The sequence below is a fragment of the Eretmochelys imbricata genome, chromosome 19 (genome assembly GCF_965152235.1).
Source record: "Eretmochelys imbricata isolate rEreImb1 chromosome 19, rEreImb1.hap1, whole genome shotgun sequence".
Classification (NCBI taxonomy): domain Eukaryota; kingdom Metazoa; phylum Chordata; order Testudines; family Cheloniidae; genus Eretmochelys; species Eretmochelys imbricata.
The window spans coordinates 8,142,037-8,166,523 of NC_135590.1; the positions used below are offsets into that span (position 1 = coordinate 8,142,037).

Sequence of the window (24,487 nt, forward strand, 5' to 3'; positions counted from 1 at the left end):
CCAAGATGTTGAGCTGGTCTCTTTAATGCAACGAGATACAGGGGCCCAGCGGCTCTGTGCCACCTCCTCTCTACGGTGGGAACTAGTTTGAATCGCGCTGGCCCCTGAGGCAAGTCAAAATCTCACCCCAGCCTTCGGTAGCATCAGTTATGAGCTGTAGGAAGTGCAAGCGGAACAGACTGGCCCATGTCCCGGGATCGCTCGCAGCGTTCTCTGTAATAAATAAGATCTTCAGGAGCTAGGAAAACAAACCGTTGCCCCAGGCAGGCTTCGGTGAGTCCGATTGTAAGCGAGTAGCTGCCACAGCCACTTGCTGAGCGAGCTTGTAAACGTCTACAGACACAAAGGGCTGGGAATGCGACTTTCCCGTCATGTACACACTCTGTCCCACAAGAGTTATGGACTAAGCCGCGCCCGGCCGTTGAACGCCACAGAGCTAGCTCGGCACAGTTTGCCCCAACAGACTCGTAAGCACCAGGCCCTGGCTCCTGAGTCCAACAGCCACAATAAAAATCTCCTTTGGGCCCCTCCAGGCAAGGGTGAGGGAACTGAGGCAGGGAGCAAACTGCTTCAGGGGGAAGGGAAAAGGCAGTGCACAAGCCCCGAAGGTGGAAGACAACCTCCCCCCGCCCCCCAGGAGTGGGGAAGATGTTCCCACACATGGGAAATAGGACCACAGGGGCAGGATGGGCTCGTACATACGAAAATGCTGAAGACATGGCCTGGCCCCTGGGAAGCAGCAGAGTGCGTGTGGTGTCCTGTCCTTGTGAGGTAGGCAAGAGGGAAGGGCCCTTGCTCAGTGACCATCTCTGCGTTCAGGGCAGTGAGGGAGTAAGCCCCTTGGCGCTGGAGCCCAGCACGGCTTGGTGGGCTCTGTTCCTGCTCGGAGGGACTCCACTCAATCGTGCTGCGATGTTTTAAACTGTGCTAAAGTTCTGCTAAATGCAGCCCAGCACCTACGTGTGGATGGGGTCTGCTCAGCCCTCTGCTGCTGCAGAGCCGGGGGCTTCCCCCTCCCCGAGGCCAGGCCAGGGCCCAGACTGTTTCTTGACGGCCCCGTGCCATGAGAAAAGTCAGCTCCTGGTTAAAAGGTGGGAAAGTTTCACTGGCCCGGTACGACTCAGGCCGGCCCACCCCCGCAGAGAAAGCAAGTGCAGCTCCCTGGGGGCTGAGGCTCTGGCAGGCCGGCCCCAGCCTGGCTGCTCCCCGGGGCCGACGCTCTAGTTGTTGCTGAAGCCTGTGGGATTCTGCACCTGCCACCGCCACAAATCTTCACCTGCGAGAGAGGGAGAGAAACTCAGGCTGCGGCACCTGCTGAGGCTGGACTAAGCCAGCGGGGGAGAGGGCTGCACTGTAACTCCGGGCTCAATGCAACAGGCTTGAGCCAAACCCTCTAGTTCCTGCAGGTGTGTCAGGGACCCTTCGCGCCAAGCCCTGGAGCCTCTCATCCAGCCTCCCCCGAGCAGCAGCTCAGGGACCGGGACAAGGAAGAAGCTTTGGCAAGAGCTAAAGGGGGGTGGGGATAAATGGGCATAAGACTGAATGATGCCCTGCACGCCCCCGTCCCCACAGGGGTCACTGGGAGGGGCCAGAGGAGGCCCAGACAGAGTGAGGGGAGGTCAGAGCAAGCCCAGGGGGGTTGCACTTACACATCTTGTCTAGCCCGAAGGCAGCTTTCCAGCCCAGCTCCTGCTTGGCCAGGGCAGGGTCAGCGTAGCAGGCGGCGATGTCCCCCTCCCGCCGCGCAGTGATCTTGTACTTTATCTGAAAGGAAAGCAACACGTCACGGGGACGACCGTCCTGGAACTTCACCGCATGAGGGGCTGGGTGGGGGGGGGACCCCGACTGCAGCACAGTCCCATGTAGCTAACAACCTGCCACAGGCTGGAAGCAGGGACAGCTGCCCTGGCTGCTGCTTTACCAGCGTAAGGGGGACAAAGATGCTCTGGAAAGAGCTAGAGAACAGCCTTGAAAGCGCTGCTCAGGCAGGGCCAGGGGGCTGGGTAAGGCCTCGGGTTAGCACCGTACCTCTCTTCCTGATGCTTTCTCCATGGCTTTGATCATTTGCAGGACGGAGTAACCGCAGCCTGTGCCCAGGTTGTAGATCTGCAAGTAGGACAGGAAACTTGCTGGCTCTGGCCTTGCTCAGGGCCTGGGCTCCACCCAACCACAGCAGCCCAGCCCTCCAGTTTCACTACAGCACCAGGCCCCACCCTCAAATTGCCCTTGACTTCTGGGAGCTCAGCTTGAGACAGTGGGGGCTAGGGCGACCGGACAGCAAGTGTGAAAAATCAGGACAGGGGGTGAGGGGCGTAGTAGGAGACTATATAAGAAAAAGTCCCCAAAATCGGGACTGTCCCAAAAAAATCGGGACATCTGGTCACCCTAATGGGGCCTGATTTCTGATGAACAGCTGCAGCTAACCGAGGCTGTGGGCGCTTGCCTGTCCGAACTCTGGGGCCCAGCTGGCTCCAGGTGGGCTCCCAAATTCAGGGGCCACATGTGAAAGCTGGGCCCTGTCCAACCCCACCCCTGGCACTAACAGACTATAGACTCTTTTAACACACAGATAAGGTGCCTTACTCATTATTGCCCACGAGAGGGAGCAGGTCAAAATGCCTTTATAATCACACAATGCTAGGGGTGTATATAATTCCCCTTGGGCGACAGCCCCTACTTTGGAATGGGGGCTCAGGCCGAAGGAGCTGGTTCAGCTGAGCTCACGTTAATGTCTGCTAATCCCCAACACCTGGATTAGAGCCATTTCCTACCTTGCAGCCACAATTTTCTTTCAGTTTCTTCAGAGCAGCGATGTGGCCTTTGGCTAGATCCACAACATGAATATAATCCCTGACACCTGCCAGGAAACAGGAGAATAATGAAAACCAGATCAGTTATGGAGCTGCCGGGAATGCACCAGGCAGCTCAGTCATCCTGGGCCACAGGGAGCCCGATTTAACAGACACCATCCAACCTAACAGGATTTAAGATAAGCCAGAAACACTGGCCAGCCCACCTGTTCCGTCAGCTGTCTTATAATCGTCCCCAAAGACGCTCAGGTACTCCCGGCGCCCCACTGCCACCTGCACAAGGGAACAGGCTTGTGAGTTCAGTCTGCTCGCATAAATCACAAAGGGAACCCGTACAGGGGCTCATACACAGAGCGCTAGCTAAAGACAGTCTGCAAGTCTGCTCATACCTGAGCAACGTAGGGCATCAGATTGTTGGGGATTCCCTGGGGATCTTCTCCGATTCTTCCTGACTCATGGGCTCCGATGGGATTGAAATAGCGGAGGAGAATGGCATTCCAGTCCTGGGAGAGAGACAGTGCCACTCAGAAACTCTGCCTAGGAAGTGCAAACAGGGCCCCAGGAAGCCGCTAGGATTCTCATGGCTCATGCAGCATCCTGCCATTCCCCCCACCCACTGTTCAAAGGACCCCTGGAATATGAACACAGATGTGTGAACATTGCCTCGTTCGTCTACCCATCTCCCATCCATATCCCAAGCCTTGAGAGAGTTCTGGTGGGAAACAGAAGGCCCAGATTTCCTAGTCCCCTGGGGAAACCGATCGCTGGGAATGGGTCACTCAATGGAGAATTAACCCCTCATGCAGTTTGCTCCCTACAGAAACAGCAAAGGCCTTGGCCTCTACACTCCCCAGATCCCAATCCTCGTGGGTTCCACATTAGGGGGCCAGTATGTGTGTGTCCCTTAACTCCTCTGCATGAGCAGAGCTGGGGCTTCGGAGGCTTTCAGCAGTGCTGCAGGAGTGGCTGATCCCCTTCCCCAGGGGCTAGAGGAGATCTGTGCATGGAGGGGGGCCATGAGTGCTGGGGAGACACTTCAGACTTAGATCCCAGCTGAGGGGAAGCCCAACCTACTGGGTTCCCAGTCTCCCCGATTCAAGGGTGTGCACAGGGCTGAGTGGGTGCTTCTTACCTTCTCAGCCTTGCACAGGTCTTGTATCATCTCCTCAATGAAGTACTTGGATTTGCCATAGGGGTTGGTGCAGCCCCCAGCCGGGTGGTTCTCATCCAGCGGGAGGTAGGCAGGGTCTCCGTACACCGTGGCCGAGCTGCTGAACACAATGTCTCTCACCCCGTGTGCTTTCATTGTCTGAGAGGGGAAAGCAGGTACCCGTCCAGTGTCGAGCCACAGGGAGAGCCTCTCCCGTGTGCTCGGCAACGGGTAGCTCTAAGTCCATGCTAGCGAGTATTGAACTGCCCACTAACAACAGCGCACGTGTGCAAAGAGCCCTTTATAAAGGGAATGAAACAAACTGATGTATAGCCAACCCATCTGGGTACTAGACCACCTACCACTGAAATGCAGCCACCTCTGGGGTGAAACTCAGCAGCTCTTTAACAGCGCCCACCAACACGGAGTAAATGATTTTGGACAGGAAGTCAGGAATGCTGCTGCCAACTGAAACAACTGGGGGAATTTAGGGAGGCAGAACAGAACTTCAAAATGTAACTTGGGTTAAACTGGGACTAACACCCTGACTCTTACCAACCGTTATTGATGCTGGGGACCATTAATAATCTCGCTCAACCAGAACCTTGGTTTTGCATCACATCCATGGCACAGCGCCCCCTAGTGCCATGCTGGGGTCAGTTCTGACTCGGAAGAGCCATCTACTGACTCACTGCACCTCGGCAGTGCTTAGGCTTTCCTGAGAAACCACCTTCTCAGCACCGCTGACTACAGCAGGCCAAGGTCACAGTCTAAAGAAGCATACTAATTTGACCGAGAACTGGGGGAAGAGATCCTGAGGGTTCTTCCCAGGCAGAAAGAAGGGTTTTTCCATCCCTCCCCCTCTCTCACACTAATTACCCTCCAGGCTTTCTCCTCTGCTCTCCTGTATGCAGCTGATACCTACCCACATACAGAATTACAACAAGGGGGTGTCAGCCTGCATGAGCCCCTACTTGCCTGGAACTCTAAGTAATAGAGGGCACAGGGTTACCCCCAGAGCTGGGCTTACTCCCTGGATCTTCACTCCCCATGATCACTAAGTGGAGCACACACACAGCTCCCTGGGATCTCCCCACAGGGGTCTGTCTGCATCCCCAGCCTCTTATGCCTTTGAGCCCTTTGCACTGGGGCTGTTCTGGGTACTCCAGTGCCCTGCCTCAAGAGCTCTACTTACCTCCAGCAGTCGAATGGTCCCTGTGAGGTTCACCTTGTAATAGTCCAGCGGTTTCTGAACAGACTCCCCAACGGCCTTCAGCCCCGCAAAGTGCATCACAGCTGAAAAATGGTGCTGCAAGGAAACAAAGAGGGCAAGTGTCAGCGACGGCTGGGAAAGAACTTTGGGTTAATGACACCAGCAAAAAGCCCCTAGGGCTGGTTGGAAATTTTCTGTCAAAACTGTTTTTTGACAGAAAATTGGGTTTTTGACTAAACAAAATGTCTCTACAAAAAGTGTCTGCTTTCCACAGAAAAATTCGACTTCTGGTCGAAAGAACCCCAACACCTGAAAACCTCCAAATTTTGATTTGGAAATACCACCATAGTGGCTCCTGGGAGTTGTAGTTCAGGGGCCTCATGCTCCCATTCTTCTCTATGGCCCATGTTCCCCAGCCAGACTACATCTCCCATGGTGCACTATGGCAAGCCAGCAAGAAGGGAGACTATTGTGTGTCAAGAGAGGTGTATGCCTCCAGCCCATAGAGAACAGGGACATGAGGCATCCAAACTACCAGGAAGCCCTGCTGTAACAGTCTCAAAGCCATATTTTTGGTTTGCATCCTGCTTCTGGCAGGAATTTTTCAAGTTTTTGATTTATTGCCAAAAATGCTGAAATTTTCCATGAGGGGAAATAAAAAAAAGAATTTTCTGACCAGCCCTAAAGCCTCCCTGTGTTCCATGCAATTGCTTGTCTCGCTGCTCCGGTCTAGAAATACCATCCTGCGCCCTCGGCACCTGTTCCAAACAGCTTCCCCATCAGCACAGCACCTTGCGCAGCAGGAAATGCATATCCCCCCTTCCCCAGCAGTGTGCTCACCTTCTGAAAGAGATCCCGCAGAGCTGCCTCGTCAAGGATATCCAGCTCCTGAAAAAGAATCTTCTTGCCCACAATCTCCTGCACACGCTGTAGGCTTTCGGGAAGAGCATCTCCCCCTGGGGAGACAGGTTATTCTGTAACGCCAGGAGAGATCAGGCCTTGACCATGGGCACTCAAGTGGGACTGAGGGTCACCAGAGGCCACAGGATGACAGGACAGAGCCAGGGATGGCATTACCTCGGATGGCATTGTGGAAGTTATCGATCACCACAGGGATATAGCCGGCTTCCACCAGCTCCAGCACGCAGTGGCTGCCGATGTACCCAGCTCCACCCGTCACAAGGATCTTCTCTGCCATCCTCGCCTGAGATGGGACGGGAAAACCCACTGAGTGGGATGACAAATGGAGAGAATGGCATGAAACGGGCAATCTTGGGGGCCGGACACTGCAGTGACAGGAACCTTAGAAATGATTAGACAGAGGGAGCAAAGGAATTGCCTTAGTAGTTCCAACCTATGGGTCCATCTAGCCAGGATCCCACCTCTGACAATGACCAATTCTAGATCACTGAAGAGTGTGACCTGTCCAGAGGGTAACTCGCTAACCCAGGCAGTTAGGCATCTAAATACCTCTAAAAATCTGGCCCTTCGTGCTTGTCTTATGCCCTGAATTGTGAGGGTTTATCTCCAGTCCCCTGGAATGGTCATCCAAGGAACAGCTTGTTCTTTTTTGAACCCTACTAAGATTTTGGCATCATTGATACCTAGTGGCAAGGAGTCCCACAGGCTAATTTCACATCATGTACAAATGGATTCAGGTTTAATTGTGTTGCCTCACAATGTAACTGATGGCCCTCTTGTTCTCATACTATGAGGAAGGGTAAATAGGAGCACCTGGTCTACTTTCTCTTGCCCATTCTTTGATTTATATTCTTCTATAATGTCCCCTTTAGTTTTCCCCCCTCTCTCAAAACTAAACACTCCTAATCTTTAGGCCAGGGGTCGGCAACCTTTGAGAAGTGGTGTGCTAAGTCTTCATTAATTTAAGGTTTCACATGCCAGTAATAAGTTTTACATTTACAGGACCCCCCCCGACGGAACCCCAGACCAGCAGCAGGCCGGCTGCGGGCTGAGCAGGGCGGGCAGCCGGGACCCTGGCTGGCAGGGGCCAGCAGACGGAACCCCAGACCAGCAGCAGGCGGGCAGCGGGCTGAGCAGGGCCGGTGGCTGGGACCCCAGCTGCCAGGGACCTGCAGATGGAACCCCAGACCCAGCAGTCCAGCAGTGGGCTGAGCGGGGCTGGCAGCCAGGACCCCGGCTGGCAGGGGCCGGCAGACGGAACCCCAGACCCAGCAGGCCAGCAGCGGGCTGAGCAGGGCCGGCGGCCAGGACCCCGGCTGGCAGGGGCCAGCAGACGGAACCCCAGACCCAGCAGCAGGCTGGCAGCGGGCTGAGCGGGGCCAGTGGCCGGGATCCTGGCTGGCAGCAGAGTGCCGCTGAAAATCAGCTTGCAGACCCCTGTGTTAGGTTCTCTTTCCATGACCTGATCATTCCCATCGCCCACCTCTGGGCCCCTTCTGATTTCTGCTGTGGCCTCTGTGGGAAGGCGGGGGGTCACCAGAACTGAGCAGAACATTCAGGACCAGTTAGATAGACATTTACTAAGCACATGTGAGAACCTCATGGAAATCTGAAAAACACTCCTCCTGGGAGCAATTCCACCTGCGTGGAGTTTTCCTGAGGGAGAGGGTTTATGAGATGTCAAGGCCTCCAAAGCACTTAGCAAACGCTCATAATTACCCCTGCGAAGAAGGATTTATTTCCATTTTTTGCAGATGGGGAAACGGGCAGAGACTTCCCCAAGATCACATGATGTGTCAGTATCGGTCTGGGATTAGAGCTCAGGAGCTCCTAGCTCCCCCATCCTGTGCTCAGACCACTAGCACATGCTGCCTCGCATGAACATGAACTCATTCTGAGGTTAGTCACCTGCTTGACATCACAACCAGTCCCACAGCAGCCAACAAGGGCGTCGCCAAGGGAGGATTAGAGCTTGAGCCAGACCAGATGAGCTCCGAAAAATAAAGCTCTCTTTGCCATGCAAGTGAACCAGACAGCAAAGCACGGGTAGACATCCAGATGCCCTACCCTGCCACAAATGCAGGATTGGCCCTGAGAGACTCCAGCCCCAGGTCGGGGGAGAAAAGCAGCATAAATCTACACCCAGGTTAGCCCCATCCAGAATGGAAAAGGTAGGGACTATGGAACTACAGCAAACCACCTGCTCTGTATCTAGCCAAAGAAACAAACAAGCCCTGGCTCATTTCACTGCAGAGAGAGCCCTGCCTTACAAGAGGAGCAGGGACCCAGCTGAGGGTCCTTGGCCAGCTGAGGGAAGAGGCTCTTTCCTTGAGCAGCCAGCAGGGGATCTCGAGGAAGGAGGCAGCAGAGTCAAATCACTTCTTCTCTCTGAAGTGGGGAGAGTAGGTTCTGCAGAGGGGCTGCCAGCGAAGCTGTTCTCCCCCACTCTTCAGGGTGTAGCTTATTCAAGCGGTCTCACTTAGGAGTCAAAGGTTACCTTCCACATTGGGGAAAGGAGTCTGAGTCCTTTGTATGCCCTCCACCAGGTCCCCGCAGGAAAAGAGGCTCCAGACAGCTGGAGCTGGGAAGGTCTCTGACCTGGCGGGAATGACTAAGTCTATGGGGAGATCCACCCTCTTTTACCCAAGAACAAACATTAGCTGCTTGTCTGTGCGGTCTCAAACAGCCAGCCAGCAGGAAACACACTCCAGCCTTGCCTCACACACAGGCCGCTCGGAAGTGCCCACAGTTTAGTTGTAAATGCCCTGATGCCAAACTGGCACCGCCTACCTGATTCATTCCTCCTGCTCAAGGAGGCTTCTGTCCTGCTGCTCTCAAGGGAGCGGGAAAGGCCTGAGCAGGAAGTGATGCAAGGGGCTCCTTCTTCAATGGACTCTGTTAACAAACAGATCCACTTTCTTCGGGGCTGGACAGCGGGAGGCCCCACATACAGACTCTGATAGTAAAAGGAGGCTGCATGGGCTAAAGCCAGGAAATACCTCGAGGTCTGGCCTGGTCTTCCCCTCCCGGGGCCTAGCAGCACAGTCCAATCAGCTATCGCCTGAGGCCCCTAATGGAGGTATGTAGCCGCAGGGCCTGCCCCTGACTCAGGTGTGTGTAAAGCACTCACTGGCACCTGGCAATTCCGGCTCTGCAACACAGCTTGAGTCCCTGCTATCAGCTCTCCCTTCCAAGGCAGTTCCCATTCTCCCTCCTTTTCAGACAGCATTTAACTATCCAGATTAAGGCTCCTCACACACCTAAGCACACATACCACCACCACTGGCATGGATTTTGCACCAATTACGGGATTACTAGCATCCCTTGCTTTATTAGGTTGTACAGTCCCTTGATGGGAGGCTCGTACGTTATCCAGTGAGAGGGATGGCTAGCCCCCAAAGCCATTCCCTTTGCTCTATGCATCTGGGTGTTTAAATATCCCTAATGTAAATCCAGGCACCAGCCTCCATCACAGACTATGAGCTGGAACCAAGCAGCTAGTGAAATCCTGAGCTACCAGCTACTGTACAAAACTCTTGCTTATTGACTCACTTAAGCCTAAGGCATCACATCTGCATGCTGGGCTGGTTCAAAACAAGGACTGGAACCTTCAGGCTGACACGTCACGTAGGAGACTGATTTCATTTCTTTTTCTAAGTCGTTTTACAGGAAAGGTCTGAAACGTGAGCTCAGCATCCGCTTTCAGTGGGCGCAGCTGCTGGGAGGAAGGGGGTACAGCACACAGCACATGACAAATGCAAATCTCCACCTGCCATGTGTACTTTCTCCACCTTCAGCAAACCTCTCCAGGAAAGAGGAAATGGGTAAAAGAGTTACAGGGAAACCTGAACCGTCTGCAGTCAGCTGCATGGAGAGGACATTCTTTTGCTTATGTTGCTATATAATGAATTAAGGGGAAGAAAAAAAAAACCTCCAAACCAAATCCTCTGATTACATAACTTAACTTGAATATGGGGCCCAGGAATAGGGATTCCTAGCCCTGCCACTGACTCTCTGTGGGAATTAGACAGGTGACCTAACTTCTCTGTTCTTCTGTTTCGCCATGTGTAAAATGGGATAAGGGTACCTACCTCCTGGGGTGTTCTGAAGCTTTGTTAACGTTTGTAAAGAACTCTGTGCTTAGAACAGGGCAAAGGATTATTTCAGTGTGCTCCTGTTCTGTTTTTCTCTCCCACCTGCCTGAACAGAACCCTTCTCTCCCTGCCACACAATTCAATTATCTTCTTGCTGTATGAAGAGCTCTCATTTATACCTGGCTACCGACAAGTCATTTTCCAGACTGCCCGAGTTCCTACACATTCCACTAAACCTCCCTCAGCAAAGCTACAACAGGGCCCTTTGCTCCCTCATGGGTGTATCCTGTGCCAGCTGGTCCTGTTTACTCTGTGGGTCTAACTCCATTATAGGCCCCAGACCCGCCTGGGGGTTCTAACAACCCTATTATTATTTGGCTGTATTTCGCACCCAGCCAGGCATGCCCACCCTGCCACCTCAACCACCCACAAAAGCTCAGTTAGGGTCCAAAGCAGGTTTTCAGCCTGTTCCCTCTGCGGGAGGCGATCACCCTCTAAGCTGTGCTGGGAGACTGAGCTGGAACCTACTGACCCCTCCGACCCGGGGATGGCAAATGCTACCGCTGCCTAAATCCCTGTTTCGGGACAGAACAAAACTAATTTGCCTAGCAGGACCAACAGGCTCCCTGTCCAGCAGGGGGGTGAATGGGGCCACGTGGTCAGGCAGTAGGACTGTGCCGGCTGATTAGAGGGACCGGAGCCTGCCTTCCGGGAGGCGATATGGGAAGGTCAGTGACAGCCACACCTTGAGCCCCTTGCTGGCCTGGAACAGCGGGTAGGAGGCGCGAATGGCCTTTGCGATGGGTCTGTGCTTTGGGAGGGGACCCCTGAGCGGAGCCTCCCTGGAAAGGGCCTGGCTGCAGCCAGTGTTCCCAGGGCTCAGCCCCTCTCGCTGTGCCTCGGGGAGGCAGCGTGGGCAGCACCGGACCCCTTGCTCAGATGGCCCCGCGCCCCCCATGCCCTGGTAGCAGCGGTGGATGCGGAGGGGCAGGGTTCGAATTCACCCCAAGAGCCCACTTCTCTCACCAGGGGTGTCAGTGCTCCGGGAGGGGCCCGACTCTACTGGGGCAGCCTCCCCCCACCGACCCCTGCACTAACCGACTCCCACACCGACTAGCCAGGATCCCTGCCCCCCACCCACAAGCCAGCACCCTCCCCATTACCCCCTATGCTAGCCAGGATCCTGACCCCCCCCCACTGCCCCCTACGCAAGCCAGGATCCTGACCCCCACCCACTAGCCAGCACCCCCCCCCCCCACTGCCCCCTACGCTAGCCAGGATCCTGACCCCCACCCACTAGCCAGCACCCCCCCACACTGCCCCCTACGCTAGCCAGGATCCTGACCCCCCCCCCACTGCCCCCTACGCTAGCCAGGATCCTGACCCCCACCCACTAGCCAGCACCCCCCCATTGCCCCCTACGCTAGCCAGGATCCTGCCCCCCACCCACAAGCCAGCACCCTCCCCATTACCCCCTATGCTAGCCAGGATCCTGACCCCCACCCACTAGCCAGCACCCCCCATTACCCCCTACGCTAGCCAGGATCCCCTCCCCCAGGATGCCCCCCATCGACCCCCGCACTAGGCGGCACCCCCCATTTGGCGAGGCCCCCGGGCTGAGCCCTCGCCCCTCCCGTCCCCGGCAGGGTCACTCACCGCAGCCCTCTGGGCTCTTCCCGGCTCTCGCTGGGGCGCGGCCCCTTTAAGATAAGACGCCCCGCCCCGGGCCTCAGGGACACGCAGCCGCTTCCCCATGGGAACGTGTCACTCCCGCCCCCACGGTACGGGCGCGCGACATGGCCAAAACGAGCCAAACGCGGAGCTCTGGATCAAACCACTTGGCCCGGGGCGCGGAGGGACACGGGGAAGGGAGCTACAGATTGGTTCAGACCATCGCTACCTGTGGAGGGCGAGAAAGGGCTTCGACCAAACCACCCTAGCTATTACGGGGGGGGGGGGGAGACAAGAAGGGGAAATTGGATGAAACCATTCCTTCCTCCGAAGGGGGTGGTAGCCTGCAGTACTGCACTCAGAACTGGGGTCAGGCCATTGTCCTGCCCCCAGGACTTGGCCTCGGGAGTTTTGCAGCCTCCCCTTTGCAATGGGGAGGCAGCTGGGCCCTGCATACTCAGCACTGCTGCTAAGTGATTTATCTCCTTCGACTGACCTAACACCTGGAAAAGCAAACCACATCCTTTCATGTATTTAGCCCTGCTCCTGTATCTTCTACTGCATACATCTGATGAAGGGGGTTCTAGCCCATGAAAGCTTATGCCCAAATAAATTTGTTAGTCTCTAAGGTGCCACAAGGACTTGTGTTTTTTTTAGTTTTTGGTTGGAGTATTCCTGGGGATTTCATCACATGACGATCTTTAGTTAAAAGATCATGCAATTCCAGGAGACTCCAGGACAGTCCTAGAGGGTTGGCAGCTCGACAGCTGAGCCACTAGTCACAGGAGAGCAAGGCAAAGAGCAACCTCAACCACTCCCACTGCCAGAGCGTGCCCTCCAAATCTCTACACCACAAATCAGCCTGGCCTGAGCAAAGAGCCCCAGCTAGGTTTTTCCCTAACCCCTCTGCTGGGTCACAAGAGATTTTGTATTTCCATGGAGCTGCAGAGAGGTTTAAGAGTGATTTTATTTCCACTCTCCAGCCTTGGAGTTTGCTCAATTCCAACATTAACTCCATTGCTAGAGCGAGAGTAACTACTGCTGTGACTCGCCAAATGCTGCCATCTAGTGGCATTCCAGGCCAAGGGGTTGATGCTGTAACTGACACAGTACTGTTACGAAAACCGTCCCATCCCTAGGGGTTAACAAAGCCAGGTGGTACGCCTAGAATGCAGTGTCCATGAGACAGATTGATAGAGAAAAGCTGTTAAAACAGAACCCCACTACGGGGCAGGAACAACCATGTCATTATTACCAATGCTGTAACCATTAAATGCATTTTTAAAACTAACCTGGTGTTACCAGCACGTCAGCTGGATACTAACAGGCACTGAACGCGGTCATTTTTAATTTATTTATTTATAATTTACTGATGTTACATAAACATTTATGATGCCAGTGTTTTGCAAAAAGGATGTTGGTGCCGTAAAGATCATCCCCGTGGAACGTACGTAATAGAGAGGTTAGCCATGAAACAGATGCCTACCTGCCATCAATACAAGTTTTGCGTATTAGTTAGTAATTGGCTCAGGCTCTTTTTAATTATCCATACTTTTATGAAAAAGCATTTAATAATTTGTTCAGTGATAAAAAGAGTTCCATAGAAACTGAATGGCTGACAATTCCAGCTGACATGAGAAATTCAAGCAAAGTACAGAAATTATACTAGTTCTGTTTAATTTCTTCTTGCCCTGTTGGTCTAGATCAGTTTTTTTCAAACTGTGGGTCGCGACCCCATTTTAATGAGGTCACCAGGGATGCCTTAGACTTACTGGGGCCCAGGGCTAAAGCCAAACCCCACCATCCAGGACCGAAGCTGAAGCCCTGAGGGCTTTGGCCCCTGCCACCCGGGGTGGTGGGGCTCAGGCTTTGGCCCCACCATCTGGGGCAGCGGGGCTCGGGCAGGCTCAGGCTTTGGTCCCCCATCCTGGGGTCATGCAGTAATTTTTATTGACAGAAGGTGTCACAGTGCAATGAAGTTTGAGAACCCCTGGTCTAGATTTTCTCTGCAGTCCTGTAACCATAAGGCACTTCTTCTACACTCTCCCATTCGCATGCTGCTCACACAGTAGTTATCTTGATAGGATTTCCTGTCACAGACTTAATACTAAGTTGTTCTTTCCCCCGTTTAATTACACCAGATTTTTGCTACTCTAATATTTCAGATGATAAAATCTGTATCTTTCCCTAACACAACTGACAATTATCTGAAAAGCATCTTTTGACCCATACCATCCTCCACTACTGAATACTAAGAGCTAAGATCCAAAGCTGGAGCTACATCCTTGATATTCACTCCGATCTATAGAATAAAGGTGCTTCCTTGTGTTTTCAATCTGTTTGCTCGTGTTGCAAGGAGAGGATTGCTCCATGCAGTTCTGAGAAGCTAAAACCAGTCTGACCCAAGGAAAGTGCTCTAACTGGGTGCACTGTAGTGTTAGTCCTATGATGACAATCCCCTGGAGGTGGTAATTAACCTGAGTGGATGCTCTTCTGAGCTCCATGTTAACCTCAAACAAAAAACCCATCAAGAAAGCTCAAAGAAGTTTCCGAGGTGCCTACTGCCTTCTGTTCTCTGTGTAAAAGCAACGGTTGTGTCCATTACTCTTCCCTCAGATACAAGTTTGTCCATTTCATGACGGCACTGTCAGAGGCCAGCTCCCCTCTCTCTTTAAAGAGGTGTAACATGTTCATCTAGGTCTGCTATAGCATTCTTGTTTATTTCATTTCTTTGTAGATTTTACTATATATAATCTCCCATTCACCAAGTCCAGAGCGCAAAAGGGAATATTTAAGCACAACCCAGGCAGCAAATGTAAACTTGGCAGGGCTCCAGATCTGCACCGAGGCTTTCTTTGCTGACTTGTCGGAGGAGAAACTGATCCGTGTCACAGTTTGCAGGAAGCCTGAACCACTTTGGAACTGGTTCTTCTGTTCAGTGCTTTGCAGATAAACACACCTGCCTCCATCAGCTTCTGTAGATCCACTCCCTTTACGAGACAGAGATACAACAGTTTGTACATGCACCTGCTGGGTGGGCTGCACAATTATGCCATCACATTCCAGACTGGTGGGCAGCTTTGGAAAATGGTATGCTGTTCTGGTAAGACTCTTGGTAACTGGTCACTAGTGCATTTAAAGTCACACATTCCTTAGTGTGCACTCGGGGAAGGAGTGGGGGAAGGGAGAAACTCAAGGTCAAAGGCACCATAAAGGAGTGAGGCTAAATCCAGAGGGAGTGGGGCTGGGGGGAAGAGGGGACACAATGACCTTTGAAGCTGGAACAATGATCAGCTGTGCCCATATTCTTTCCCCTGTGCACTCATAGAAAGGTGACGTGTAGGAAGTTCGTTACTTATTACTGGTCCGTGTGGGCTAGGTTTTCTGGCTGTTTGCTTTAACGCCCTCAAGTCCAGACTCACTGATTCCAATTCACTCCCTTATCCTTGCCGTGACAGACAACAAGGGCTCCTTCAGCCAGACAAAGCCTCACTGTATTTGGGTGGCAGCCACCCGAGTACAGGGAAGCTACGTCTGCCAGTCAGTGAGTCTGTAGGTCAAGTTTCAAAGCCACGTTTCGAGCCCCGATGGAGAGCAGTGTGAGCAGGCAGTGCCATGACAACAGTGAGCCCACTGTACTTACGGTATGAATCCCCAGGCCATGTAGCATGTACACCAAGTCTTCTGTAGCTACATTTCCTGAGGCTCCTTGTGCGTACGGGCAGCCTCCGAGACCAGCAACTGAGGAATCGACCACACTCACACCCATCTGAATACAAAACAGGCGTCTGTAAAACTGTCTGCAGCTCTGGTCCCATCGTACTGTAAATCAGAGCAACACCGCCCACGTTTGGGTCAAAGGAACAAGCATCCTCTGGCTTGGGGAAGAGATTTAATAAAGAACTGAACAGGCATTTTGGACAGTGTCCTGGTCAGTCCTTCATTCCTGGCTGGGTAGGGGAGAGCTGTGCCAAATCCAGGCAACTGACAGTCCTGAGAATCGTTCAAGTCCAGTCCCTAATGCAGCCCAGATAGGTGAAGCACCCAGCACGCTCTTGTTTTACTCTCATGTGTCACAAGATACGAGACCAGCCCATATCCGTGATGTTCCGATGGAAATGTCCTATACTAGTTTGCACATACGCCTGATCTTCTATTAACTCATTCTCAGGGCCATAAAGTGCTATTAACACTTCCCTCACTACAGCAGTTTGACAGACCTTTGTAATTCGTGAGCAGAGCATGCAAATGTACGAAAGTGCTTGTTTCAGATACTGCTCACTGCAAAGAATGTTGAGTCTAGTTACTGCAGCCCATATGGAACCCAGCAGAATCCATTACTCGGATACCACTGGGTGAAGAACCCCAAGTGTTGATGTACCTGAACCAAACCAAGGACCAGCTAGGGGACTTGTGACAGTTTTCACTCACACCCACCATGATTTTCTTGGTTTGCATATATACCTACACGTGCGCACACACAGGAAAGGGGAGAGTGAGAGACCCTCAGCACATGAGGGGAGACAAAACTCAGATATTGTCCACTGAAGCAAAGGAACACTTACCTGAAGTGCTACTAAGGTGTTGGCGAGAGCCTGCCCATAGGTATCATGGCAGTGAACAGCAAGGGCCCCAACGGGTACCTCTTTCATGACTGCAGAGAGCATTTCCTTCATGCTCCCAGGGGTCCCAACACCGATGGTGTCACCCAGAGAAATCTCGTAGCACCCCATTGAGTACATCTTCTTGGACACCTGCCCCAAAAATGACACACTTAATGAGAAAACAGATTTGCTATTAGGATCCCAAAGCACTTCACATATTGAGACACAAGCTATAGAGAGGGATCGTTTCACCTGCCCTGAAAATGCAGCCACCTCTGGGGTGGAACAGGACAAGCATCAGACTGCACCCAGAAACACTAGATACGCACAGTAGAGGACAAGAAGTGACGAATACCACTTCCAATTAAATCTGTCTCAGCACTCATTTCCTCGCTGAGCTGGCAATTGGAAGAACACCCCTAATTCTTGGTGGGAGATGTGGTCATTAAATTTCCCGGTGCATCTCCACAAGCAAACAGCACCCTATTCTGTCTCATGCAAAAAGCAAACCTCCAAGCAGCTCAGGGCACCCGATTCTTGTCCCAAGCATTAGGATTGCACCGAGGATTAGATAGCCTCTGGCTACATTTATGGTGTACTCACCTCTGCAACTTTAGCTGGGGCAATCTTTCCTTCATAGGGACAACCAAGAACACAAGAAACATACCTGCAGATATAGCCTGAGATTAGCAGGGGGAATTTGGGGGTGTTGGGGGAATAGAATACAGGCTAAGTCAGTCAGTACATGCAGCATTCTAAATAATGAGAAATTTCTTTTAGTTTTCCAAAAGCCTAAGTGTGGAATTCAGTGGACAAAGGCTCACAGCCTCTGTAATAATTCCCTCTGCACAAAGAAACAGACAGCCATTACTGGTGTCAGGCACCCTGCTAACCATTTAATACTTCACACCACGATGCAGGGAGTATTTGTGCGAAAATGAATTAATGTAATTCTGGATCCTTTGTTACAGTGGCTCTCAACCGTTTCAGACTGCTGTATCCCTTTCAGGACTCTGATTTGTCTTGTGTACCCCCATATTTCACCTCACTTAAAACTGGACTTGGTTACAAAATCAGACAGAAAAATACAAAAAAGTGTCACAGGACACTCTTACTGAAAAATTGCTGACTCATTTTTATCATATAATTATAAAATAAATCAATTGGAATATAAATATTGTACTTACATTTCAGCGTATAGTATATAGAGCATTATAAACAAGTCATTGTATGAAATTTTAGTTTGTACTGACTTCGCTAATGCTTTTTATGTAGCCTGGTGTAAAACTAGGCAAATATCTAGATGAATTGATGTACCCCCGGAAGACCTTTGCGTACCCCCAGGGGTACGCATTCCCCTGGTTGAGAACCACTGTTTTGACAGAGCCCAAGATATCATTAAAACATTAAGAAAACTGAAGCTTAAAAGTGGTGAAATCTGCTTTCCACAGGGACATGAAGATTCTATTATTTGAGACCTATTCACATGTAACCCACAGCACTGAGAGAACCGAATTTGAGAGACCTAGTCATATGCTGTACTCCTAGCCAGGAGCTCGGTTCAGGACAAGTTACTCTTACAAGTGGCCTCAGCACAGTTTGACCATTGTAGAAGAGAGGAAAATGACTCAATAATGGTATCTGGTCAATGAAAAGGGATTAGGATTCTTTTGTTTCCAAAGTCATGCAGACCAGGAAGCAAAGTAAATAAAATCAGCATAAAAAGAGATTGGAGTAAATCCCCCTCCTCTGCTCCTGGGAATTTAAGGTGGGTCATAAGCAGCAAATGGGATGGGAGAGAGGTCCCAGGCTGCACTGTTTTTGCGGGTACAAGAATGGCTTCAAACCAGTACAGTTAAGTGGTCATCACCTCCCCAACCATATTAGCCTTGAATACTTCTGGCCCATGCCCCAGTAGTCTGACTTTTCCTCTATGGTTTGACATCATTAGCACAGGTTAACAAACTGGTTTGATCTAGCACTGGGCTCTCTTACCCTCTGACTGGAACACTGGCTGCTCCTGCTGCATGCATCACTTCACTGAACCTCTGCAAACTCTCCTCTATGGAACAGTTAATGTTCTTCTTAGTGAAGAGTTCAGAAGCTGCTCCAAAGATAGACACCTCTTTGGCCCCTGCTGCCACCTTCCAACAGGGAGATGAGAAAGAACAGAAGGACTCATTTCTGTTGCTAATAAAGCACTTGTAAAAGGTCTGATCCTGCAAGATGCTGAGCATTTTCCACTCCCATTGACTTCAAACCCAACAAACAGGCCCCAGCTCCCACTGACTCAGCACCAAGCAGTTAAGCTCAGTATTACCACCGGCTGCACTGGACAGGTCAATATTCTTCTTGTTATACTTGCATGATTTATTGTGAAGCTCGGATTCTTGCACATTACTGGTAGAGCCACGTGATAATACTGCCACTTCACATTTTGCCTAACAAGTATGTATCAGCAATAACCTCAATGGAATGAGGAATTTGTGTGGCCGTAGCAGCCTGTATCAGTGAAGATATACGTTGAAGGGATAAAGCTATTTACTCCAGAGGTGCAGTTACAGATCATTACTGGAACAAAGCCTTATTCTACTGAGATTATTGGTTTTATAGGATTTGTAATTTTAAAATTTATTTTCCCCTAGAGAGAATTTTCCCCAAAGACATTTTGTTCAGAGTACATTGAAAAAAAACTTTTTTTTTTTTTTTTGTCAGCCATGCTCTGTAGACCCTTTGCAATTTCTGAAGCTGTCTGTTTTTAATATAAGAGCTTTCTCCCTTACAAACCAGATTCTCATCTCAATTCACCCCACAGCAAAAACATAACCCTTGATTTGAGACATCCGAGTGTGTCATGGAAATGATTGCAAAGCCATAAATGCAGCACTAAAGCTACTTCCACAGGATATAGTGGAAGCAGAGACAGAAGGGTTTGTTTAGACAGAAATACCACTGCTGATCACCAGAAGTGCGGCAGGGCGTGAATCAAGAACACAGATTTTTGCATTATAAGTGGTGTGTTTCAAGTTCCCCACTAGGAAAGACCCTCTTTAGATAAACTACAAGAGCTGCCTGCTGCACGTTGATAGAAAAAAAAAAATCAGAGGAAATGTTATAGAGTACAATTTCTACATATCTCCCACTTGTTTGAAGTGCTCCCACCCAGACAATGACATGCATAATGCACACTAGAGAACTCAGATCCGAAACACAATACATTTCTCTTACCGCTGCTTGAAATCCTTTAAGATTAGGGGTCAGTACTGGGTAGCTGACACCAGGAAATTTCTGAATTCCCTGCAAGACTTCTGTGTGGTCAGCCATCTAACCAGCAAATGGAGAAAAACTTTAGAATATATGAAGAGGTTATTTATTCAGTGAGTTAAAAAAGCTTCTTAAGACCATGTCTCAAATGAGAATCCAAGGGACTAGCAAAAAATCATGACTTAAAGAGATGGCTCTTTAAAAGCCAAACAAAACTGTACTGGAAACATTGGGGATATTTTAAAGTGATCACTTAAGAGTCATCCACTCAAGGAGAGGATCTATCTTGTTCTTTTTGTTGTGTGTCCATTTGAATCTGCACTTATTCTTCACTGGTGTTCAAAGGGAAGCTCTAGTCTGTCCTATTAATAATGAGGCAATTATGACTGGTGTAATATCACCCTATGCTTCCTCACTCTACCAATCATCTCTTGTCTTATACTTGATTGCAAACTCTTTGAGACAAGGACTCTTTGGTATGTGTGATCACAGTGTTCTGCATAATAAGGCCCTAATCCCTGATTGGAGTTTATAGGGCCTACCATAACACAAATAATAATAAATGCTATAAGTGATCTAACTATAACAGAGAACAGGCCAGTGAAGCAATGTTAGGTTATTTCTGACTGAGGAAAGTTTAAGACGATATTTAACAGTGTAAAATAGAATATTAACAGGCTAACAACTTTCTGCAACCATATTGAAATCCACTTTCTGATCACACAAAATCCTAAGTAATCCCAGCTACTGACCTGAGGAACCCATTTGGGAGACACAAAACTGGTAGCCTCTATGACCGGAAGTCCTGTTTCAGACAGCATATTAATTAAGCTGATTTTCACCTGTGTAGGGACAATATTCTACAGGGAGGAAAGAGAAACATCCCTAGATTAAAGTTAGTTTAAAACAAATCTTGTTAATACAGCAAAAGATTATACATCTGTTGAAAAACTCCTTTTTCAGAAGAAACTAAAAGTGATAATACAGATCTAACTTTATTAAAGGATTTGTTCTGTTATCTATTATAATAGTAAAATGTGATGCTTTATTCTATGAAAAAAGAAAAGGAGTACTTGTGGCACCTTAGCGACTAACGAATTTATTTGAGCATAAGCTTTCTGTAGCTCACGACAGCTTATGTCCAAATAAATCTGTCAGTCTCTAAGGTGCCACAAGTTCTCCTTTTCTTTTTGCGAATACAGACTAACACGGCTGTTACTCTGAAACCTGTCTTTATTCTATGAGTTTCTAAGCAAAGTACTGTTCAGAATTTAGAGAAGATTTTTCAACAATCCCCCGTCAGTTTCACTCCGCTGCTAGCGCATCCAAAGCGGAATACTCGTGCCATGGTCCCATGGAACACCCTCAGAAGTAGAAGCCAGCCACACAGATAATTAAGGGGCCAATCCTGCAGACTGCTCTTAATTCCCACTGAAGCAAAGGCACTGACTGCACAGCCACAGCAACTGAATTTACTTATGGCTGTTAACAGCTGTGGCTGAAAGGGGTTCTGACCAATTTGGTCTGGCCTGTGTGGGCAGGACCTAAACCATAAGATGAGCAAATTAAGAGGCCCAGGCTTTGGCCCAGGGGTGAGCAAACTTTCTGGCCCAAGGGCCACATCAGGGTGTGAAACTGTATGGCGGGCCGGGTAGGGAAGGCTGTGCCTCCCCAAACAGCCTGGCCCCCATCCCCTATCCGCCCCCTCACTGCTCCCCTCAGAACCCCCGACCCATCCAACCCTCCCACCCCGCTCCTTGTCTCCTGACTGCACCCTCTTGGGACCCCCCCCGCCCCTAACCACCCCCTCCATTCAACCCCCCTGCTCTGTCCCCTGACCCCTATCCACACCCCCACCCCCTGACAGTCCCCCCAAGACTTCCACGCCCATTCCCCATCCCCTGACTGCACCCCCCCCCAGAACCCCCGACCCATCCAAGCCCCCCGCTCCCTGTCCTGACTGCCCCCCCAGTACCCCCTGCCCCTTATCCAACCCCCCCGCTCCCCACCGCCTTACCATGCTGCTCAGAGCAGCAGGAGCTCGCAGCCCCACCGGAGCCAGCCCCGCTGCCGGGCAGGAGCAGCGGGCCAGAGTGCGGGCGGCATGGCACACTGAGGCTGCGGGGGAGGGGCTGGGGGCTAGACTCCCCGGCCCGGAGCTCAAGGGCCAGGCTGGATGTGGCCTGCAGGCTGTACTTTGCCCACCTCTGTTTTAGCCCTTGCCTAGCTAGGCTGCAATGAAGTTGCGATGAGTTCAGCTACAACTGAGTTCACAGCCGCTATTAAGTGCGGTTGTGACGCATACAGGGCCTCCCTTCATTTTGTGCACTGCAGTAGACTCTGGTTGAACTGCTGAAAAGAAGTCTCACTTCCCCCTTAATAGGGGATATATCACAGCTATGTCATCACACCATGAACTGGTGCTCTCCAGCATCAGCTACAACACATGGCTCTTTCCCAACAAACTAACAATGGAATTTTTGCTATACCATACCTCTCACTCTTGCTGCCTAGACTGTACAGGCTTTATCTTTCAAACGCTGTTCAGCGCGGACAGATTTTTTTTTTTTAAACAGGTAAACAAAGCAACTGACTTAAGATAGAACGTAACAGCCCTGGGCTTAGCAGCCTTGCATATGTCCTCAGTAGTTTTATTTGTGTTCTCTCTCAGGAATTTAATTACACTAGGTATTAGACCCTAATATTGCAGAGTTGTAAGCAAAGCCTAAGTTTACATACATGGGCAGACCCATTGAGTTCAATGGTGTTACTGAGCTGCATAAAGTCATGCATGTGCTTAACTCTTTGCAGGACCAGGGTAATAGCAAACTACCCTCTGGCAGCAGACATGAAAATCTGTTTTGAATACAAGAGGGAATTCTAGTTCAACATAATTTGTAATACAAATAAAAGACAAGCTCACCTGTGAGTTAATTATATCATCCTCTCATTATATACATAGGGGAGGTATAACAGAAGTTAGATTAGGCTGAATGCCTCAAGAAACAAGGGCAAATGGACTCATTAACAAAAAGAAAAGGGAGTACTTGTGGCACCTTAGAGACTAACAAATTTGAGCATGAAGTGAGCTGTAGCTCACGAAAGCTTATGCTCAAATAAATTGGTTAGTCTCTAAGGTGCCACAAGTCCTCCTTTTCTTTTTGCAAATACAGACTAACACAGCTGCTACTCTGAAACCTGTCATAAACAAAACACATTTGGCAATTTATATGGCAATAAATGCATTGGAAGTTGAAGAAAAAAGTAACAGGATTTTGGGGAGGAGATTGTGAGCTACAAATATATTCTGACTGGGAGAATTAAATAACGCAGGGCAGTGTTGAAACAGCAGACTCACAATGTTCAAATGTTAAATCAACAAGTTATTACAACACCCTCGGTCATAAGCGGAGCACAGAGAGCAGAGTCCCTTACTTTTTCATTCTGCAGTCCATCTCTTGGGCCAACTTCAACTATTTTCACTTGTTTGGGAAGGGAGCCAGCTGCCGTAGAGCTGATCTACGCAAAAGACAGAGAGAGCAGGAAAAAAAGACCCTTTAAAACCACACAGGGCAACAATTTTTCATGTTTTTTTTTTTTTTAACATTAACTGTGTCTATGATTGTTTTGCATACTAGGAAACACAGAAAAGGGCATTCAAAAATCATGAGTCAATCCCCAAAAGCATGAGTTTTTAAATAAAAATAATAAACGTGGGTGTTCTTTGTATTTGCCTTCTGCGCCTTTGAGGGCAATCTGGGTCACATTTGCAGGCTTTTCTCTGCAACCCCAAAACCAAAAAACTTTTTTTGGTTTCGCTTTGTTTTAAAGAATAGCGGAGAGACTCACAAGTGAATCCAGGAACCAGAGCTTAGCGCCAACTATCAGGACTCTCGTGATGAAATCAGAAGAGCTGGCAACACTTAACCAATTAGCCAGCACGGCCCTTTGTAGACCGACTGTTCATACAGCAGTCTCTCCTTAAAGGGGTCCGGGAGAGCTGAAAGGACCAGCGCGGTCCGCCCGTAACGAAACACCTGCTCCGTGACCCCAGTGGCCAGGCCGTGAGGGCAGCCCCACGACGTTAATCTGGAACTGGTTCAGAGTCAGGCCGGGTCCGCACCGTACGCTTCGGGCAGCCGAGCTCCTTCGCTCAGGGCTGCGAGCACGCGCCTGCCCTGGGCGCGGTAGCCAGGCGAACGCCCGGCGCGGAGGCAGCGGGCTCCAGGGAGGAGGATTGACGGCCCCCGTAGTGTAGACGGGCCCCGAGCTCTCCGGAGAAGCCGGAGGGCAGCGTTGCTATTGGCGCAGCAGAAAGGTGGGGCCCAACTAAGCGCTGGGCTCGCTGAAGTAAAGGCGAGGGCCCGGGGCAGCGGGGAGTCACTCACCGGGCGGAGCGAGGCCGCCAACCACGGAAGCGCCCGCTTGGCCGCCACCATCTTGGGACGCTCACGTGACAGACGCCCCCTTGTCATGTGACCTCTCTCCCTCCCTCCCCCCCCGGCCGCCAGCTGCTGAGCACGTGACCCGAGCCCCACAAGCTCGCCAGCGCCCGTCAGCTCCGCCCTCGCGGGTCTCGGGAGCCGGCCGGGGCAGAGTTAGCCCCAGGCTCGGCACCTGCCCCCGGCCCCGTTCCGAGCCAGCGTCCCAGGGCTCTGGACCGAGCTCCCCGCGGCCCCTTCCCACAGGGGCGGGGACTTCAGCCCTGAGGCTTGCAGGAGATGCGGCTGAAGCGCATCATGGGGATAAGGAAAACGAAC

General features: G+C 50.8%; 2 protein-coding genes across 5 annotated transcripts; both read right to left on the bottom strand.

Annotated features, from left to right (window-relative positions):
* Positions 1 to 4: 4 nt before the first annotated feature.
* On the bottom strand, positions 5 to 11,940 carry GALE (UDP-galactose-4-epimerase). 3 transcript variants are annotated; one of them, XM_077837684.1, is made up of 11 exons: positions 11,845 to 11,940; positions 6,251 to 6,400; positions 6,014 to 6,129; positions 5,156 to 5,269; positions 3,943 to 4,119; positions 3,200 to 3,313; positions 3,017 to 3,083; positions 2,772 to 2,824; positions 2,029 to 2,106; positions 1,650 to 1,764; positions 5 to 1,276 (listed from the first exon to the last, which is right to left on the bottom strand). In XM_077837684.1, the coding sequence occupies exons 2-11, from the start codon at positions 6,369 to 6,371 to the stop codon at positions 1,221 to 1,223; spliced, it is 1,011 nt and encodes a 336-aa protein (XP_077693810.1). In that variant the 5' UTR covers positions 6,372 to 6,400; positions 11,845 to 11,940; the 3' UTR covers positions 5 to 1,220. The 3 variants fall into 3 exon arrangements, with proteins under 3 accessions (XP_077693810.1, XP_077693808.1, XP_077693809.1); XM_077837682.1 differs by having other exon boundaries at positions 2,772 to 2,857; XM_077837683.1 differs by lacking the exon at positions 11,845 to 11,940 and having other exon boundaries at positions 2,772 to 2,857; positions 6,251 to 6,600.
* Positions 11,941 to 13,199: 1,259 nt separating this feature from the next.
* On the bottom strand, positions 13,200 to 24,202 carry HMGCL (3-hydroxy-3-methylglutaryl-CoA lyase). 2 transcript variants are annotated; one of them, XM_077837964.1, is made up of 9 exons: positions 24,116 to 24,202; positions 23,163 to 23,246; positions 20,480 to 20,587; positions 19,692 to 19,787; positions 18,459 to 18,607; positions 17,067 to 17,130; positions 16,425 to 16,613; positions 15,503 to 15,628; positions 13,200 to 14,849 (listed from the first exon to the last, which is right to left on the bottom strand). In XM_077837964.1, the coding sequence occupies exons 1-9, from the start codon at positions 24,200 to 24,202 to the stop codon at positions 14,748 to 14,750; spliced, it is 1,005 nt and encodes a 334-aa protein (XP_077694090.1). In that variant the 3' UTR covers positions 13,200 to 14,747. The 2 variants fall into 2 exon arrangements, with proteins under 2 accessions (XP_077694090.1, XP_077694092.1); XM_077837966.1 differs by lacking the exon at positions 24,116 to 24,202 and adding an exon at positions 23,577 to 23,860.
* Positions 24,203 to 24,487: the final 285 nt, after the last annotated feature.